General features: G+C 33.4%; 1 protein-coding gene across 2 annotated transcripts in view; it reads right to left on the bottom strand.

Moving 5' to 3' along the window:
* Positions 1-2874, bottom strand: part of LOC107439585 (dnaJ homolog subfamily C member 2) — a 62339-nt gene extending 59465 nt beyond the window's left edge. Inside the window, exon 1 of one of the 2 annotated variants that reach the window (XM_043051721.3) lies at positions 2649-2874. In XM_043051721.3, coding sequence (XP_042907655.2) covers positions 2649-2697 — 49 coding nt within the window. In that variant the 5' untranslated portion in view covers positions 2698-2874. The remainder of the gene's footprint in view (positions 1-2648) is intronic. The other variant, XM_087149693.1, reaches the window with a different exon arrangement.
* Positions 2875-20930: the final 18056 nt, after the last annotated feature.

Here is a 20930-nt window from a genome sequence, read left to right as displayed (position 1 = left end):
ATTTTGTGGGGAGAAAAACTCTTTATTTATTTTGTTTTCGCATTTTGTAAATAATCATCACAATAAAAATCATGAAATCTGTCGCCGAAAAAAGGATCAACGACGAAAACACATGAATCGGATCTTCTCAAAGAGGGATTGCTCAAATGCATGTTTCATTTCAAAATTAGGTTGTTGTAATAAATGATATTTAAAAAATATCTGATTTAAAAACTATGGAGAAATGAATAGCAATAACTGCCATGCTTTAAAAAGTAAATACTCAAATGCACGATTCGAATTTTCCCCATTGCCTGAAACATATCGAGATATGTTTCAGGCAAACTATGTGAAAATTAATATCAGTAACTGCCAAAAATTAAATCGAAACATTATATCGATTTACAATACTATCGACGTAAATTGAACGTGTCAAAAAATGATTATCTAAAAGCATGATTTAGTAGAATGTCTGTTTAGAATGTCTGTGTAAATTTCTATAGAAAAGAAATCTTAAAAGTTTATACTTTTCAAAAGAAAAACCTCTCTGCAGGAACTCTGTAGCAATATTGCATTTAGAATAGAAAACAAATTCATAGATAAGGAACAACAATCATTCATGGCAAACATTCATGTTCACACTTAATCAAGTAATAGGTCACTACATATAAACATTACAGCTTCAAGAAAGTAAAATAGAGCATTGAAAAGGTGTAAATGGGAAGGGGTTCATAAAGATAACAAGAGTAATGATTTACAGCTCTGGAACTACAAATGCAGAATGAAGTTCAAATTTCAATGAAGAAATTGAGCATAGTTTCTTGTCCTGGATGCTATTTTTATTATTCAAAAAAATGAGTAAAGAAATTTAGTTTTTCTGTCTTGCCTTTGTATGTTGAATTATCCACAGTCATTTATTTAATCAACACATTCTTGGAGCAGTTATAAAATCTATAACTAACAAATGCTGCCCAGTGACAGAATTTTTTTAAACTATCTGTGACAAAACTGTCTAGCACTAAAATCTTTCTGCGAGATACTTTTAATAATAACAAACATACATGTTACTAATTTAAATAATAACTACTAATTAGCTATTAATAATAACTCATTTAATTTATTAAATAATTAACAAAAGTGGTTTGCGTAACAAAAAAAAAACTATACTTTTTTTTAATTGAACATGTAATAATTTTTTATTCTAATATCATGCGTGATATTTTCAAATTTTGCTGAGGGAGATGGGTGGTAACACACAAATTATTTCCTTCGCATTTTGTAAAAATTACCATCACAATAATAAATTAGCTAAAAATCATGAAATCTGTTTTTGAAAGAAAAAAAAAATTGATGACGAAATCATGCGAATTGGACTCTACAAAAAGGGGTTAGTTAAATGCATAATAAATAATTACAATATCACAAAAATATCGGATTTAGACTTAGACTTAGAGGTTGGGCAGCTCTGACGAGCAGGGCACATCGACCAGAGGTCTATTGTACCCAAACCCTAAAATCATGATTAGCATGAAAGCCCTATGGCTGAAATAAAATTCAGCAAGCACCTTACAGGAACATCTTGCAGTTCCCAGGCATTGACGATATGCTGCCCTAAATGCTCAAATCTTTGAGCAGAATAGACCTCACAATCACAGAGTATGTGTCGTGATGTCTCTTCTTTTAGATGACATCCCCGACAAAGAGAATTGGGTTCAATCGAATTTAAGAACTATTGAGAAATCAATAGCAATAATGGCTAAAAATTCGATCATTGCCTTAAAAAGTAAATACTCTAATGCACTGTTCGAATTTTCCATATTGTTTGAAATATATCACGAAATTTAATAACTATGTAAAAATCAGTATCAATAACTGCCGAAAATACACATTCAAAGTGTGTAGCCAAATTAGTCAACAAAAACTAAGCACTTTTCAAGCACTCAAAAAATATTTTCAAGCACTTTTAAAAAAATATAACTAGGCAGGGTTGGAAAGGTTTTGAAAATTGACGGTTTTATCTTGTTTTAACGTGATGTAAAAAAAACCTTTTGGCATTGTTTTGAAATTTTGTATCATGTAAAAAGAATGGCGTTTCGATACGCTACGAACTGACAATACGGCGATATAGAATGTGGGTGAATTAATTGTAAAAACGTTGAATAGAACAATGTGAACTGTGTCTTTTTGCATAATTCGAAGCGTAAATCAACATATAAAAGGGAAAATTAAGCACTTTAAAAACACCCAACGAAAAAAGCACCTTTAAGGGCTTTTAAAAAACGAAAAGAAGTACCTTTAAGCACCAATCGGTTGTTTATTTTTAGCTACAGATAAGTTTCTAAACCTCTTTATGAGAACTAAATTATGTGCTTAGAACATTGTTTTGTGCATTCTTTTTTTTAGTAATTACTACGGTTTTGTATACCGAAATATTTTTGGACATTTCAATGGAAATAATGCAATAAAATAAGCACTAAGTATAAACAGTATTTAAGGTTAAATATTTTCAGTTTATAGTCAAAATTCATATGAAAATACATAATGAATTTATAATGGAAAAATGTCTTAACTTATGCACTACCTTAAAGTGTAAACATACTTTTGAGAATATCAAAATAATTACTTATATCGACTTATGCGTAAATATTATATTAAAATGTAATACTTACCTTCTATTGGCGAAAAAACTTCCACCAATATACTGGTAGCGGGGGCCATAAAAACAGCTACAAATAAAAAGACTTAATATTAAATTGAAGAATTTTTTTTAATTCTTAAGTGTCAAAATTTTCCAAAAGAAAATCTTTGAATATTTATTAGTTTACACAGTGTAAATTGAAATCATTGTTGATCCGGCTGCGGTTAGATCATGGGGGTCAGTTAAGTTTGTGGATCATGGAAAAGTGCAAGGAGCTCTCTGTGTTAGCTTATAGCTCTGAGTTTCTATTAATGAAACTTATATGTTGTTGTTGCTGTTGTTAATTTACGTCGCACTAGAGCTGCACAATGGGCTATTGGCGACGGTCTGGGAAACATCCCGGAGGATGATCCGAAGACATGCCATCACAATTTTGATCCTCTGCGGAGGGGATGGCACCCCCGCTTCGGTGGCCAGACGACCTGCGAGCGAAGTCGAGCACTTTACGGTAGCACAGTTTAACGAGGACCAATACCGCACACCCTCGGTCCCTACGCAGACTGATCCAAGTGGCCACCCACCCGCACACTGACCGTAGCCAGTGATGCTTAATGAAACTTATAGTAAAGTAGTAAAGTACTTATAGTAAAGTAGTAATGATTTGCGCACTGCCTTGAATGCCAGCCGTTTTATAACCCTAAATGTTGGCGATCAGCTGAAATGGGTCATTGCCAAACGAATTCTATCGCCAAGAGCTTGGATGCCCGATTTTAAAATCTCCTTCTGTAGCCCCAGGGTGTCTCATGTGGAAGCGATGAAATTGCACATTATGACCATAATTTGTAGGAAAAGAAATACATACCAGAACATCTGTTATTAAAGATTTGTGCTGATGCTGGGTACGTATAAGTGTCACATTGCTTGGCTAAGTAGTTCTTAGTGTAACTATTTCACTAACTAGTCATTTATTGTTGCTGCCTCACTGCATAAATTTATAGTTGGTGTGCTGCTGCTTATCCTCATAGATCTGACATTAGTCAGATCAACTCAATAAAGTTGTTGACAGGTATGTACCTCCCACATATTTTCTTTTTGTTTATATTTAAATCTCTTGCATTATAATTAATTAGGTATCTTTCTCATTATTTCAATTTGTTCAATTATTTCAATTTGTGGCGTTCGTGAAAATTTTTTTTATTCAAGCAATTTTTTGTGCTCCTATTTATTATATTGGATGTACGTAGATATAATAGTATGGAAATAATATATTTGAATTAGTTACTTGTGTGTATTGAATTTTCTAGAGCAAATTATCTTTTAAACTTTTGCGATTTCAGAATTTTTTATTATATCTATTAAAAATTCTAGCTGAAGCAGGCCAGTCATTGGCAAGTTTTTTTTACATTTTTTTGAGAACAGAAAAATCTGAAGTATTTCTTACCTTATCAATGAACTGAAAAAGTATTTTTAGAATATAACTCAGCCAAAAAGAAATTTACTTGCTTTTGTATGTTTTCAGCTATTTTATTGCTTCAATGCTTTATTTATTCTGTTTTTTAAATTAAAAATCAACAGATATGACGATGCAGGTTATAACAGTTTTGGCTATACTACCTATAATTTCAATTAATGTTATTATAATGCTTTTTTAAATTTACTGCTGTGTTTTTAAGATAGTCAATTTATTAAGTCATGAAAATAGTCATGATTTGAAAATTTAAAATATAGCAGATTCCGTGATTTTAATATAATATATTACTAGTTTTGAAATTTAGATTGCGTGTGTTTAAATTTTCTGTTTACATACTTCATTAGTTGTTTGATGATGCTATGATAAAACTACTAGTATAAATATTTTTAAATTAATATTACAATTTATAATAATATCAAGGATTCATGAATCAATAATTGATAAGTACAAGTTGTGTTGTATCACAATTTGTGTTTCATGTTTTGTTTATCCAATTGCAATACTTTTAGTTTTGTTCCAGGTTATGGTCATCAGTTATTGTGATGCATCCTTAAATTTAGAGAGAAGGCTTCTTCATCGACTGAATTTTCAACAACGCTGGCCTGAGAATTATTACAATTACCAAGTCAGCGCTTGTTGAAATTCCAGTTTTGATCCATCATGTCCAGTTTTGATCCTATATGATCTGTCAAATCAACATAATGAAGGAAGTGGAGATATTGAAGGAAGTGGAATTTTTTTGAAAGATATATCTTTTACATTATCATTAATTGGGTATCACTCTCATCAAATTTCGTATCTTTATTCTCGGATCATTGTTATTTTTTTAAAGCATTTTTTTTGTGTGGTTAATAATCCAAATTATTTTTTGTTTCCTTTGTATTCAGTCAAACAATTAATTGCAAGAAATATGAGGAATTTCAACCTACTATGTCTTGCCTTTATTAAATTTTACATCCATTAAAGTTTTAGATTTTGTGTTTACATTTCTTATTATTTGTAAGATTTTGCTTACTGAACATTTCTATAAATGACATTTTTAAAACTAATATTTTAGTTTAGAAATATGAAGAGACAAGTATAGAATTTGAATAGTTGAGAAGAAGCACAAATAAGTAGCAATTGTAACGCAAATTGTTATTTGTGCGTCTTCATGTTTTGCATATCTAGATGTGTTGCTTTTAGTTTTGTTGCAGGTTGAGACTTTCTTTTCATCAACTAATCAGATGCATCCTTTCAAAGCTCCTTCAGCATGACTTTGTCTTAAGTGGGAGCGATGAAATTGCATGTTATGACCATAATTTGTCGGAAAAGAAATACCTACCAGAATATCTGCTATCAAAGATTTGTGTTGGTGCTGGGTAAGTATAAGTGTCACATTTCTTGCCTAAATAATTGTTAGTGTGACAATTTCACTTGCTAGTCATTTATTGTTGCTGCCTCGCTGTGTAAATCTAAAATTGGTATGTACCTCCCACATATTTTTTATTTGTACATATTTTGATCTCTTGCATTATAATTAGGTATTTTTTTCATTACATTATATTTTTTGTGCTCCTAATTATTATTTTGGATATAGTTATAATAGTGTGAAAATATGCATATTTGAAAAGTTACCATTAATAAGTTATCAATTTTCTTTGCATGAATATGCTCAAATGGTATAAAAAATTGTTTTACATTTTATTATATTACTAGTTTTAAAAATTAGCTTACACATGTTAAAGTTTTCTATTTACATATTTTATTATTTGCTTGCTGTTATGATAACATTATTACTATAAATAATATTTTTAAACTAGTATTACAATTTAGAATAATATTAAGAGTTCATTAATTTCAATAATTGAAAGAGCACAAATTGTTCTTCATGTTTTGTATATCCAGTTGCAATGTTTATTTATTTGTTTAACTTATTTATTTGTTTTAATAATTTTTATTTATTTGTTTATTTATTGAACTCTTCATTCACGTAAAAATATTGAAAAAGATATCAAAAAAATATTATAGAATAGATAAATAAAAATTAACCCTTGACCGGTATCGCGGTTTTAAAAATTAGTCATCTGCCAGTATCGATCCCCAGACCCTTTGCTCTATAGCCCGACGCGCTTCCAACCACACTATGCCTCACACACTGCTGTCGCGAATATCAAGCTTAAAGAACTTAAAAGCGGGTACCTAGTGGAACCTATTATGGGACATTGTAGGCCCCCTTATATGTTTATAAAAATTCTCTTTGGTGCGATTGTTTAGTGTATTATACTCCAATCGCTTGCCGAGTTTGAAAATTATAAGTTTATATTATAGGAAGATACGGGGTGATTCGTATGCGAGTCTTCGGTGCCGAAATTTATCCGTTTCTTAGCAAATATTCACTCTTTCCCAAAGAAAAATAATAATTTTTATATATTGAACTCTTCATTCAGGTAAAAATATTGAAAAAGATATCAAAAAAATATTATAGAATAGATAAATAAAAATTAACCCTTGACCGGTATCGCGGTTTTAAAAATTAGTCATCTGCCAGTATCGATCCCCAGACCCTTTGCTCTATAGCCCGACGCGCTTCAAACCACACTATGCCTCACACACTGCTGTCGCGAATATCAAGCTTAAAGAACTTAAAAGCGGGCACCTAGTGGAACCTATTATGGGACATTGTAGGCCCCCTTATATGTTTATAAAAATTCTCTTCGGTGCGATTGTTTAGCATATTATACTCCACTCTCCTGCCGAGTTTGAAAATTATAAGTTTATATTAAAGGAAGATACGGGGTGATTCGTATGCGAGTCTTCGGTGCCGAAATTTATCCGTTTCTTAGCAAATATTCACTCTTTCCCAAAGAAAAATAATAATTTTTATATATTGAACACTTCATTCACGTAAAAATATTGAAAAAGATATCAAAAAAATATTATAGAATAAATAAATAAAAATTAACCCTTGACCGGTATCGCAGTTTTAAAAATTAATCTTCGGCCAGTATCGATCCCCAGACCCTTTGCTTAATAGCCCGACGCGCTTCCAACCACACTATGCCTCACACGCTTCTGTCGCGAATAACAAGCTTAAAGAACTTAAAAGCGGGTACCTAGTGGAACCTATTATGGGACATTGTAGGCCCCCTTATATGTTTATAAAAATTTTCTTTGGTACGATTGTTTAGTATATTATACTCCAATCTCTTGCCGAGTTTGAAAATTATAAGTTTATATTAAAGGAAGATACGGGATGATTCGTATGCGAGTCTTCGGTGCCGAAATTTATCCGTTTCTTAGCAAATATTCACTCTTTCCCAAAGAAAAATAATAATTTTTATATATTGAACACTTCATAGTGTGGTTGGAAGCGCGTCGGGCTATTAAGCCAAGGGTCTGGGGATCGATACTGGCCGAAGATTAATTTATAAAACTGCGATACCGGTCAAGGGTTAATTTTTATTTATTTATTCTATAATATTTTTTTGATATCTTTTTCAATATTTTTACGTGAATGAAGTGTTCAATATATAAAAATTATTATTTTTCTTTGGGAAAGAGAGAATATTTGCTAAGAAACGGATAAATTTCGGCACCGAAGACTCGCATACGAATCACCCCGTATCTTCCTTTAATATAAACTTATAATTTTCAAACTCGGCAAGAGATTGGAGTATAATATACTAAACAATCGTACCAAAGAGAATTTTTATAAACATATAAGGGGGCCTACAATGTCCCATAATAGGTTCCACTAGGTCCCCGCTTTTAAGTTCTTTAAGCTTGATATTCGCAACAGCAGTGTGTGAGGCATAGTGTGGTTGGAAGCGCGTCGGGCTATTAAGCAAAGGGTCTGGGGATCGATACTGGCCGAAGATTAATTTTTAAAACTGCGATACCGGTCAAGGGTTAATTTTTATTTATTTATTCTATAATATTTTTTTGACATCTTTTTCAATATTTTTACGTGAATGAAGTGTTCAATATATAAAAATTATTATTTTTCCTTGGGAAAGAGTGAATATTTTCTAAGAAACGGATAAATTTCGGCTCCGAAGACTCGCATACGAATCACCCCGTATCTTCCTTTAATATAAACTTATAATTTTCAAACTCGGCAAGAGATTGGAGTATAATATACTAAACAATCGTACCAAAGAAAATTTTTATAAACATATAAGGGGGCCTACAATGTCCCATAATAGGTTCCACTAGGTACCCGCTTTTAAGTTCTTTAAGCTTGTTATTCGCGACAGAAGCGTGTGAGGCATAGTGCGGTTGGAAGCGCGTCGGGCTATTAAGCAAAGGGTCTGGGGATCGATACTGGCCGAAGATTAATTTTTAAAACTGCGATACAGGTCAAGGGTTAATTTTTATTTATTTATTCTATAATATTTTTTTGATATCTTTTTCAATATTTTTACGTGAATGAAGTGTTCAATATATAAAAATTATTATTTTTCCTTGGGAAAGAGTGAATATTTGCTAAGAAACGGATAAATTTCGGCACCGAAGACTCGCATACGAATCACCCCGTATCTTCCTTTAATATAAACTTTTAATTTTCAAACTCGGCAAGAGATTGGAGTATAATATACTAAACAATCGTACCAAAGAGAATTTTTATTAACATATAAGGGGGCCTACAATGTCCCATAATAGGTTCCACTAGGTACCCGCTTTTAAGTTCTTTAAGCTTGATATTCGCGACAGCAGCGTGTGAGGCATAGTGTGGTTGGAAGCGCGTCGGGCTATTAAGCAAAGGGTCTGGGGATCGATACTGGCCGAAGATTAATTTTTAAAACTGCGATACAGGTCAAGGGTTAATTTTTATTTATTTATTCTATAATATTTTTTTGATATCTTTTTCAATATTTTTACGTGAATGAAGTGTTCAATATATAAAAATTATTATTTTTCCTTGGGAAAGAGTGAATATTTGCTAAGAAACGGATAAATTTCGGCACCGAAGACTCGCATACGAATCACCCCGTATCTTCCTTTAATATACACTTATAATTTTCAAACTCGGCAAGAGATTGGAGTATAATATACTAAACAATCGTACCAAAGAGAATTTTTATAAACATATAAGGGGGCCTACAATGTCCCATAATAGGTTTCACTAGGTACCCGCTTTTAAGTTCTTTAAGCTTGATATTCGCGACAGCAGCGTGTGAGGCATAGTGCGGTTGGAAGCGCGTCGGGCTATTAAGCAAAGGGTCTGGGGATCGATACTGGCCGAAGATTAATTTTTAAAACTGCGATACAGGTTAAGGGTTAATTTTTATTTATTTATTCTATAATATTTTTTTGATATCTTTTTCAATATTTTTACGTGAATGAAGTGTTCAATATATAAAAATTATTATTTTTCTTTGGGAAAGAGTGAATATTTGCTAAGAAACGGATAAATTTCGGCACCGAAGACTCGCATACGAATCACCCCGTATCTTCCTTTAATATAAACTTATAATTTTCAAACTCGGCAAGAGATTGGAGTATAATATACTAAACAATCGTACCAAAGAGAATTTTTATAAACATATAAGGGGGCCTACAATGTCCCATAATAGGTTTCACTAGGTCCCCGCTTTTAAGTTCTTTAAGCTTGATATTCGCAACAGCAGTGTGTGAGGCATAGTGTGGTTGGAAGCGCGTCGGGCTATTAAGCAATGGGTCTAGGGATCGATACTGGCCGAAGATTAATTTTTAAAACTGCGATACCGGTCAAGGGTTAATTTTTATTTATTTATTCTATAATATTTTTTTGACATCTTTTTCAATATTTTTACGTGAATGAAGTGTTCAATATATAAAAATTATTTTTTTTCTTTGGGAAAGAGTAAATATTTGCTAAGAAACGGATAAATTGCGGCACCGAAGACTCGCATACGAATCACCCCGTATCTTCCTTTAATATAAACTTATAATTTTCAAACTCGGCAAGAGATTGGAGTATAATATACTAAACAATCGTACCAAAGAGAATTTTTATAAACATATAAGGGGGCCTACAATGTCCCATAATAGTTTCCACTAGGTCCCCGCTTTTAAGTTCTTTAAGCTTGATATTCGCGACAGCAGTGTGTTAGGCATAGTGTGGTTGGAAGCGCGTCGGGCTATTAAGCAAAGGGTCTGGGGATCGATACTGGCCGAAGATTAATTTTTAAAACTGCGATACAGGTCAAGGGTTAATTTTTATTTATTTATTCTATAATATTTTTTTGACATCTTTTTCAATATTTTTACGTGAATGAAGTGTTCAATATATAAAAATTATTATTTTTCTTTGGGAAAGAGTGAATATTTGCTAAGAAACGGATAAATTTCGGCACCGAAGACTCGCATACGAATCACCCCGTATCTTCCTTTAATATAAACTTATAATTTTCAAACTCGGCAAGAGATTGGAGTATAATATACTAAACAATCGTACCAAAGAGAATTTTTATAAACATATAAGGGGGCCTACAATGTCCCATAATAGGTTCCACTAGGTCCCCGCTTTTAAGTTCTTTAAGCTTGATATTCGCAACAGCAGTGTGTGAGGCATAGTGTGGTTGGAAGCGCGTCGGGCTATTAAGCAATGGGTCTAGGGATCGATACTGGCCGAAGATTAATTTTTAAAACTGCGATACCGGTCAAGGGTTAATTTTTATTTATTTATTCTATAATATTTTTTTGACATCTTTTTCAATATTTTTACGTGAATGAAGTGTTCATTATATAAAAATTACTTTTTTTCTTTGGGAAAGAGTAAATATTTGCTAAGAAACGGATAAATTGCGGCACCGAAGACTCGCATACGAATCACCCCGTATCTTCCTTTAATATAAACTTATAATTTTCAAACTCGGCAAGAGATTGGAGTATAATATACTAAACAATCGTACCAAAGAGAATTTTTATAAACATATAAGGGGGCCTACAATGTCCCATAATAGGTTCTATTAGGTACCCGCTTTTAAGTTCTTTAAGCTTGATATTCGCGACAGCAGCGTGTGAGGCATAGTGCGGTTGGAAGCGCGTCGGGCTATTGAGCAAAGGGTCTGGGGATCGATACTGGCCGAAGATTAATTTTTAAAACTGCGATACAGGTCAAGGGTTAATTTTTATTTATTTATTCTATAATATTTTTTTATATCTTTTTCAATATTTTTACGTGAATGAAGTGTTCAATATATAAAAATTAATATTTTTCTTTGGGAAAGAGTGAATAGTTGCTAAGAAACGGATAAATTTCGGCACCGAAGACTCGCATACGAATCACACCGTATCTTCCTTTAATATAAACTTATAATTTTCAAACTCGGCAAGAGATTGGAGTATAATATACTAAACAATCGTACCAAAGAAAATTTTTATAAACATATAAGGGGGCCTACAATGTCCCATAATAGGTTCCACTAGGTCCCCGCTTTTAAGTTCTTTAAGCTTGATATTCGCAACAGCAGTGTGTGAGGCAAAGTGTGGTTGGAAGCGCGTCGGGCTATTAAGCAAAGGGTCTGGGGATCGATACTGGCCGAAGATTAATTTTTAAAACTACGATACCGGTCAAGGGTTAATTTTTATTTATTTATTCTATAATATTTTTTTGACATCTTTTTCAATATTTTTACGTGAATGAAGTGTTCAATATATAAAAATTATTATTTTTCCTTGGGAAAGAGTGAATATTTTCTAAGAAACGGATAAATTTCGGCTCCGAAGACTCGCATACGAATCACCCCGTATCTTCCTTTAATATAAACTTATAATTTTCAAACTCGGCAAGAGATTGGAGTATAATATACTAAACAATCGTACCAAAGAAAATTTTTATAAACATATAAGGGGGCCTACAATGTCCCATAATAGGTTCCACTAGGTACCCGCTTTTAAGTTCTTTAAGCTTGATATTCGCGACAGAAGCGTGTGAGGCATAGTGCGGTTGGAAGCGCGTCGGGCTATTAAGCAAAGGGTCTGGGGATCGATACTGGCCGAAGATTAATTTTTAAAACTGCGGTACAGGTCAAGGGTTAATTTTTATTTATTTATTCTATAATATTTTTTTGATATCTTTTTCAATATTTTTACGTGAATGAAGTGTTCAATATATAAAAATTATTATTTTTCCTTGGGAAAGAGTGAATATTTGCTAAGAAACGGATAAATTTCGGCACCGAAGACTCGCATACGAATCACCCCGTATCTTCCTTTAATATAAACTTTTAATTTTCAAACTCGGCAAGAGATTGGAGTCTAATATACTAAACAATCGTACCAAAGAGAATTTTTATTAACATATAAGGGGGCCTACAATGTCCCATAATAGGTTCCACTAGGTACCCGCTTTTAAGTTCTTTAAGCTTGATATTCGCGACAGCAGCGTGTGAGGCATAGTGCGGTTGGAAGCGCGTCGGGCTATTAAGCAAAGGGTCTGGGGATCGATACTGGCCGAAGATTAATTTTTAAAACTGCGATACAGGTCAAGGGTTAATTTTAATTTATTTATTCTATAATATTTTTTTGATATCTTTTTCAATATTTTTACGTGAATGAAGTGTTCAATATATAAAAATTATTATTTTTCCTTGGGAAAGAGTGAATATTTGCTAAGAAACGGATAAATTTCGGCACCGAAGACTCGCATACGAATCACCCCGTATCTTCCTTTAATATAAACTTATAATTTTCAAACTCGGCAAGAGATTGGAGTATAATATACTAAACAATCGTACCAAAGAGAATTTTTATAAACATATAAGGGGGCCTACAATGTCCCATAATAGGTTTCACTAGGTACCCGCTTTTAAGTTCTTTAAGCTTGATATTCGCGACAGCAGCGTGTGATGCATAGTGCGGTTGGAAGCGCGTCGGGCAATTAAGCAAAGGGTCTGGGGATCGATACTGGCCGAAGATTAATTTTTAAAACTGCGATACAGGTTAAGGGTTAATTTTTATTTATTTATTCTATAATATTTTTTTGATATCTTTTTCAATATTTTTACGTGAATGAAGTGTTCAATATATAAAAATTATTTTTTTTCTTTGGGAAAGAGTAAATATTTGCTAAGAAACGGATAAATTGCGGCACCGAAGACTCGCATACGAATCACCCCGTATCTTCCTTTAATATAAACTTATAATTTTCAAACTCGGCAAGAGATTGGAGTATAATATACTAAACAATCGTACCAAAGAGAATTTTTATAAACATATAAGGGGGCCTACAATGTCCCATAATAGTTTCCACTAGGTCCCCGCTTTTAAGTTCTTTAAGCTTGATATTCGCGACAGCAGTGTGTTAGGCATAGTGTGGTTGGAAGCGCGTCGGGCTATTAAGCAAAGGGTCTGGGGATCGATACTGGCCGAAGAGTAATTTTTAAAACTGCGATACAGGTCAAGGGTTAATTTTTATTTATTTATTCTATAATATTTTTTTGACATCTTTTTCAATATTTTTACGTGAATGAAGTGTTCAATATATAAAAATTATTATTTTTCTTTGGGAAAGAGTGAATATTTTCTAAGAAACGGATAAATTTCGGCTCCGAAGACTCGCATACGAATCACCCCGTATCTTCCTTTAATATAAACTTATAATTTTCAAACTCGGCAAGAGATTGGAGTATAATATACTAAACAATCGTACCAAAGAAAATTTTTATAAACATATAAGGGGGCCTACAATGTCCCATAATAGGTTCCACTAGGTACCCGCTTTTAAGTTCTTTAAGCTTGATATTCGCGACAGAAGCGTGTGAGGCATAGTGCGGTTGGAAGCGCGTCGGGCTATTAAGCAAAGGGTCTGGGGATCGATACTGGCCGAAGATTAATTTTTAAAACTGCGGTACAGGTCAAGGGTTAATTTTTATTTATTTATTCTATAATATTTTTTTGATATCTTTTTCAATATTTTTACGTGAATGAAGTGTTCAATATATAAAAATTATTATTTTTCCTTGGGAAAGAGTGAATATTTGCTAAGAAACGGATAAATTTCGGCACCGAAGACTCGCATACGAATCACCCCGTATCTTCCTTTAATATAAACTTTTAATTTTCAAACTCGGCAAGAGATTGGAGTCTAATATACTAAACAATCGTACCAAAGAGAATTTTTATTAACATATAAGGGGGCCTACAATGTCCCATAATAGGTTCCACTAGGTACCCGCTTTTAAGTTCTTTAAGCTTGATATTCGCGACAGCAGCGTGTGAGGCATAGTGCGGTTGGAAGCGCGTCGGGCTATTAAGCTAAGGGTCTGGGGATCGATACTGGCCGAAGATTAATTTTTAAAACTGCGATACAGGTCAAGGGTTAATTTTAATTTATTTATTCTATAATATTTTTTTGATATCTTTTTCAATATTTTTACGTGAATGAAGTGTTCAATATATAAAAATTATTATTTTTCCTTGGGAAAGAGTGAATATTTGCTAAGAAACGGATAAATTTCGGCACCGAAGACTCGCATACGAATCACCCCGTATCTTCCTTTAATATAAACTTATAATTTTCAAACTCGGCAAGAGATTGGAGTATAATATACTAAACAATCGTACCAAAGAGAATTTTTATAAACATATAAGGGGGCCTACAATGTCCCATAATAGGTTTCACTAGGTACCCGCTTTTAAGTTCTTTAAGCTTGATATTCGCGACAGCAGCGTGTGATGCATAGTGCGGTTGGAAGCGCGTCGGGCAATTAAGCAAAGGGTCTGGGGATCGATACTGGCCGAAGATTAATTTTTAAAACTGCGATACAGGTTAAGGGTTAATTTTTATTTATTTATTCTATAATATTTTTTTGATATCTTTTTCAATATTTTTACGTGAATGAAGTGTTCAATATATAAAAATTATTTTTTTTCTTTGGGAAAGAGTAAATATTTGCTAAGAAACGGATAAATTGCGGCACCGAAGACTCGCATACGAATCACCCCGTATCTTCCTTTAATATAAACTTATAATTTTCAAACTCGGCAAGAGATTGGAGTATAATATACTAAACAATCGTACCAAAGAGAATTTTTATAAACATATAAGGGGGCCTACAATGTCCCATAATAGTTTCCACTAGGTCCCCGCTTTTAAGTTCTTTAAGCTTGATATTCGCGACAGCAGTGTGTTAGGCATAGTGTGGTTGGAAGCGCGTCGGGCTATTAAGCAAAGGGTCTGGGGATCGATACTGGCCGAAGAGTAATTTTTAAAACTGCGATACAGGTCAAGGGTTAATTTTTATTTATTTATTCTATAATATTTTTTTGACATCTTTTTCAATATTTTTACGTGAATGAAGTGTTCAATATATAAAAATTATTATTTTTCTTTGGGAAAGAGTGAATATTTGCTAAGAAACGGATAAATTTCGGCACCGAAGACTCGCATACGAATCTCCCCGTATCTTCCTTTAATATAAACTTATAATTTTCAAACTCGGCAAGAGATTGGAGTATAATATACTAAACAATCGTACCAAAGAGAATTTTTATAAACATATAAGGGGGCCTACAATGTCCCATAATAGGTTCCACTAGGTCCCCGCTTTTAAGTTCTTTAAGCTTGATATTCGCAACAGCAGTGTGTGAGGCATAGTGTGGTTGGAAGCGCGTCGGGCTATTAAGCAATGGGTCTAGGGATCGATACTGGCCGAAGATTAATTTTTAAAACTGCGATACCGGTCAAGGGTTAATTTTTATTTATTTATTCTATAATATTTTTTTGACATCTTTTTCAATATTTTTACGTGAATGAAGTGTTCATTATATAAAAATTACTTTTTTTCTTTGGGAAAGAGTAAATATTTGCTAAGAAACGGATAAATTGCGGCACCGAAGACTCGCATACGAATCACCCCGTATCTTCCTTTAATATAAACTTATAATTTTCAAACTCGGCAAGAGATTGGAGTATAATATACTAAACAATCGTACCAAAGAGAATTTTTATAAACATATAAGGGGGCCTACAATGTCCCATAATAGTTTCCACTAGGTCCCCGCTTTTAAGTTCTTTAAGCTTGATATTCGCGACAGCATTGTGTGAGGCATAGTGTGGTTGGAAGCGCGTCGGTCTATTAAGCAAAGGGTCTGGGGATCGATACTGGCCGAAGATTAATTTTTAAAACTGCGATACAGGTCAAGGGTTAATTTTTATTTATTTATTCTATAATATTTTTTTGACATCTTTTTCAATATTTTTACGTGAATGAAGTGTTCAATATATAAAAATTATTATTTTTCTTTGGGAAAGAGTGAATATTTGCTAAGAAACGGATAAATTTCGGCACCGAAGACTCGCATACGAATCACCCCGTATCTTCCTTTAATATAAACTTATAATTTTCAAACTCGGCAAGAGATTGGAGTATAATATACTAAACAATCGTACCAAAGAGAATTTTTATAAACATATAAGGGGGCCTACAATATCCCATAATAGGTTCCACTAGGTCCCCGCTTTTAAGTTCTTTAAGCTTGATATTCGCGACAGCAGCGTGTGAGGCATAGTGCGGTTGGAAGCGCGTCGGGCTATTGAGCAAAGGGTCTGGGGATCGATACTGGCCGAAGATTAATTTTTAGAACTGCAATACAGGTCAAGGGTTAATTTTTATTTATTTATTCTATAATATTTTTTTGATATCTTTTTCAATATTTTTACGTAAATGAAGTGTTCAATATATAAAAATTATTATTTTTCCTTGGGAAAGAGTGAATATTTGCTAAGAAACGGATAAATTTCGGCACCGAAGACTCGCATACGAATCACCCCGTATCTTCCTTTAATATAAACTTATAATTTTCAAACTCGGCAAGAGATTGGAGTATAATATACTAAACAATCGTACCAAAGAGAATTTTTATAAACATATAAGGGGGCCTACAATGTCCCATAATAGGTTCCACTAGGTCCCCGCTTTTAAGTTCTTTAAGCTTGATATTCGCAACAGCAGTGTGTGAGGCATAGTGTGGTTGGAAGCGCGTCGGGCTATTAAGCAATGGGTCTGGGGATCGATACTGGCCGAAGATTAATTTTTAAAACTGCGATACCGGTCAAGGGTTAATTTTCATTTATTTATTCTATAATATTTTTTTGACATCTTTTTCAATATTTTTACGTGAATGAAGTGTTCAATATATAAAAATTATTTTTTTTCTTTGGGAAAGAGTGAATATTTGCTAAGAAACGGATAAATTGCGGCACCGAAGACTCGCATACGAATCACCCCGTATCTTCCTTTAATATAAACTTATAATTTTCAAACTCGGCAAAAGATTGGAGTATAATATACTAAACAATCGTACCAAAGAGAATTTTTATAAACATATAAGGGGGCTTACAATGTCCCATAATAGTTTCCACTAGGTCCCCGCTTTTAAGTTCTTTAAGCTTGATATTCGCGACAGCAGTGTGTGAGGCATAGTGTGGTTGGAAGCGCGTCGGGCTATTAAGCAAAGGGTCTGGGGATCGATACTGGCCGAAGATTAATTTTTAAAACTGCGATACAGGTCAAGGGTTAATTTTTATTTATTTATTCTATAATATTTTTTTGACATCTTTTTCAATATTTTTACGTGAATGAAGTGTTCAATATTTAAAAATTATTATTTTTCTTTGGGAAAGAGTGAATATTTGCTAAGAAACGGATAAATTTCGGCAACGAAGACTCGCATACGAATCACCCCGTATCTTCCTTTAATATAAACTTATAAATTTCAAACTCGGCAAGAGATTGGAGTATAATATACTAAACAATCGTACCAAAGAGAATTTTTATAAACATATAAGGGGGCCTACAATGTCCCATAATAGGTTCCACTAGGTACCCGCTTTTAAGTTCTTTAAGCTTGATATTCGCGACAGCAGTGTGTGAGGCATAGTGCGGTTGGAAGCGCGTCGGGCTATTAAGCAAAGGGGCTGGGGATCGATACTGGCCGAAGATTAATTTTTAAAACTGCGATACAGGTCAAGGGTTAATTTTTATTTATTTATTCTGTAATATTTTTTTGATATCTTTTTCAATATTTTTACGTGAATGAAGTGTTCAATATATAAAAATTATTATTTTTCTTTGGGAAAGAGTGAATATTTGCTAAGAAACGGTTAAATTTCGGCACCGAAGACTCGCATACGAATCACCCCGTATCTTCCTTTAATATAAACTTATAATTTTCAAACTCGGCAAGAGATTGGAGTATAATATACTAAACAATCGTACCAAAGAGAATTTTTATAAACATATAAGGGGGCCTACAATGTCCCATAATAGGTTCCACTAGGTCCCCGCTTTTAAGTTCTTTAAGCTTCATATTCGCGACAGCAGTGTGTGAGGCATAGTGTGGTTGGAAGCGCGTCGGGCTATTAAGCAAAGGGTCTGGGGATCGATACTGGCCGAAGATTAATTTTTAAAACTGCGATACCGGTCAAGGGTTAATTTTTATTTATTTATTCTATAATATTTTTTTGACATCTTTTTCAATATTTTTACGTGAATGAAGTGTTCAATATATAAAAATTATTATTTTTCTTTGGGAAAGAGTGAATATTTGCTAAGAAACGGATAAATTTCGGCACCGAAGACTCGCATACGAATCACCCCGAATCTTCCTTTAATATAAACTTATAATTTTCAAACTCGGCAAGAGATTGGAGTATAATATACTAAACAATCGTACCAAAGAGAATTTTTATAAATATATAAGGGGGCCTACAATGTCCCATAATAGGTTCCACTAGGTCCCCGCTTTTAAGTTCTTTAAGCTTGATATTCGCGACAGCTGTGTGTGAGGCATAGTGTGGTTGGAAGCGCGTCGGGCTATTAAGCAAAGGGTCTGGGGATCGATACTGGCCGAAGATTAATTTTTAAAACTGCGATACCGGTCAAGAATTAATTTTTATTTATTTATTCTATAATATTTTTTTGACATCTTTTTCAATATTTTTACGTGAATGAAGTTTTCAATATATAAAAATTATTATTTTTCTTTGGGAAAGAGTGAATATTTGCTAAGAAACGGATAAATTTCGGCACCGAAGACTCGCATACGAATCACCCCGTATCTTCCTTTAATATAAACTTATAATTTTCAAACTCGGCAAGAGATTGGAGTATAATATACTAAACAATCGTACCAAAGAGAATTTTTATAAACATATAAGGGGGCCTACAATATCCCATAATAGGTTCCACTAGGTCCCCGCTTTTAAGTTCTTTAAGCTTGATATTCGCGACAGCAGCGTGTGAGGCATAGTGCGGTTGGAAGCGCGTCGGGCTATTAAGCAAAGGGTCTGGGGATCGATACTGGCCGAAGATTAATTTTTAAAACTGCAATACAGGTCAAGGGTTAATTTTTATTTATTTATTCTATAATATTTTTTTGATATCTTTTTCAATATTTTTACGTAAATGAAGTGTTCAATATATAAAAATTATTATTTTTCCTTGGGAAAGAGTGAATATTTGCTAAGAAACGGATAAATTTCGGCACCGAAGACTCGCATACGAATCACCCCGTATCTTCCTTTAATATAAACTTATAATTTTCAAACTCGGCAAGAGATTGGAGTATAATATACTAAACAATCGTACCAAAGAGAATTTTTATAAACATATAAGGGGGCCTACAATGTCCCATAATAGGTTCCACTAGGTCCCCGCTTTTAAGTTCTTTAAGCTTGATATTCGCAACAGCAGTGTGTGAGGCATAGTGTGGTTGGAAGCGCGTCGGGCTATTAAGCAATGGGTCTGGGGATCGATACTGGCCGAAGATTAATTTTTAAAACTGCGATACCGGTCAAGGGTTAATTTTCATTTATTTATTCTATAATATTTTTTTGACATCTTTTTCAATATTTTTACGTGAATGAAGTGTTCAATATATAAAAATTATTTTTTTTCTTTGGGAAAGAGTGAATATTTGCTAAGAAACGGATAAATTGCGGCACCGAAGACTCGCATACGAATCACCCCGTATCTTCCTTTAATATAAACTTATAATTTTCAAACTCGGCAAAAGATTGGAGTATAATATGCTAAACAATCGTACCAAAGAGAATTTTTATAAACATATAAGGGGGCTTACAATGTCCCATAATAGTTTCCACTAGGTCCCCGCTTTTAAGTTCTTTAAGCTTGATATTCGCGACAGCAGTGTGTGAGGCATAGTGTGGTTGGAAGCGCGTCGGGCTATTAAGCAAAGGGTCTGGGGATCGATACTGGCCGAAGATTAATTTTTAAAACTGCGATACAGGTCAAGGGTTAATTTTTATTTATTTATTCTATAATATTTTTTTGACATCTTTTTCAATATTTTTACGTGAATGAAGTGTTCAATATTTAAAAATTATTATTTTTCTTTGGGAAAGAGTGAATATTTGCTAAGAAACGGATAAATTTCGGCAACGAAGACTCGCATACGAATCACCCCGTATCTTCCTTTAATATAAACTTATAAATTTCAAACTCGGCAAGAGATTGGAGTATAATATACTAAACAATCGTACCAAAGAGAATTTTTATAAACATATAAGGGGGCCTACAATGTCCCATAATAGGTTCCACTAGGTACCCGCTTTTAAGTTCTTTAAGCTTGATATTCGCGACAGCAGTGTGTGAGGCATAGTGCGGTTGGAAGCGCGTCGGGCTATTAAGCAAAGGGGCTGGGGATCGATACTGGCCGAAGATTAATTTTTAAAACTGCGATACAGGTCAAGGGTTAATTTTTATTTATTTATTCTGTAATATTTTTTTGATATCTTTTTCAATATTTTTACGTGAATGAAGTGTTCAATATATAAAAATTATTATTTTTCTTTGGGAAAGAGTGAATATTTGCTAAGAAACGGTTAAATTTCGGCACCGAAGACTCGCA

This window comes from Parasteatoda tepidariorum, chromosome 1 (assembly GCF_982258835.1).
Source record: "Parasteatoda tepidariorum strain Cologne lab strain chromosome 1, Ptep-v5.0, whole genome shotgun sequence".
Lineage (NCBI taxonomy): Eukaryota > Metazoa > Arthropoda > Arachnida > Araneae > Theridiidae > Parasteatoda > Parasteatoda tepidariorum.
Note: the sequence above shows the minus strand (reverse complement) of the source record. Positions and strands in the feature narration are given on the sequence as shown.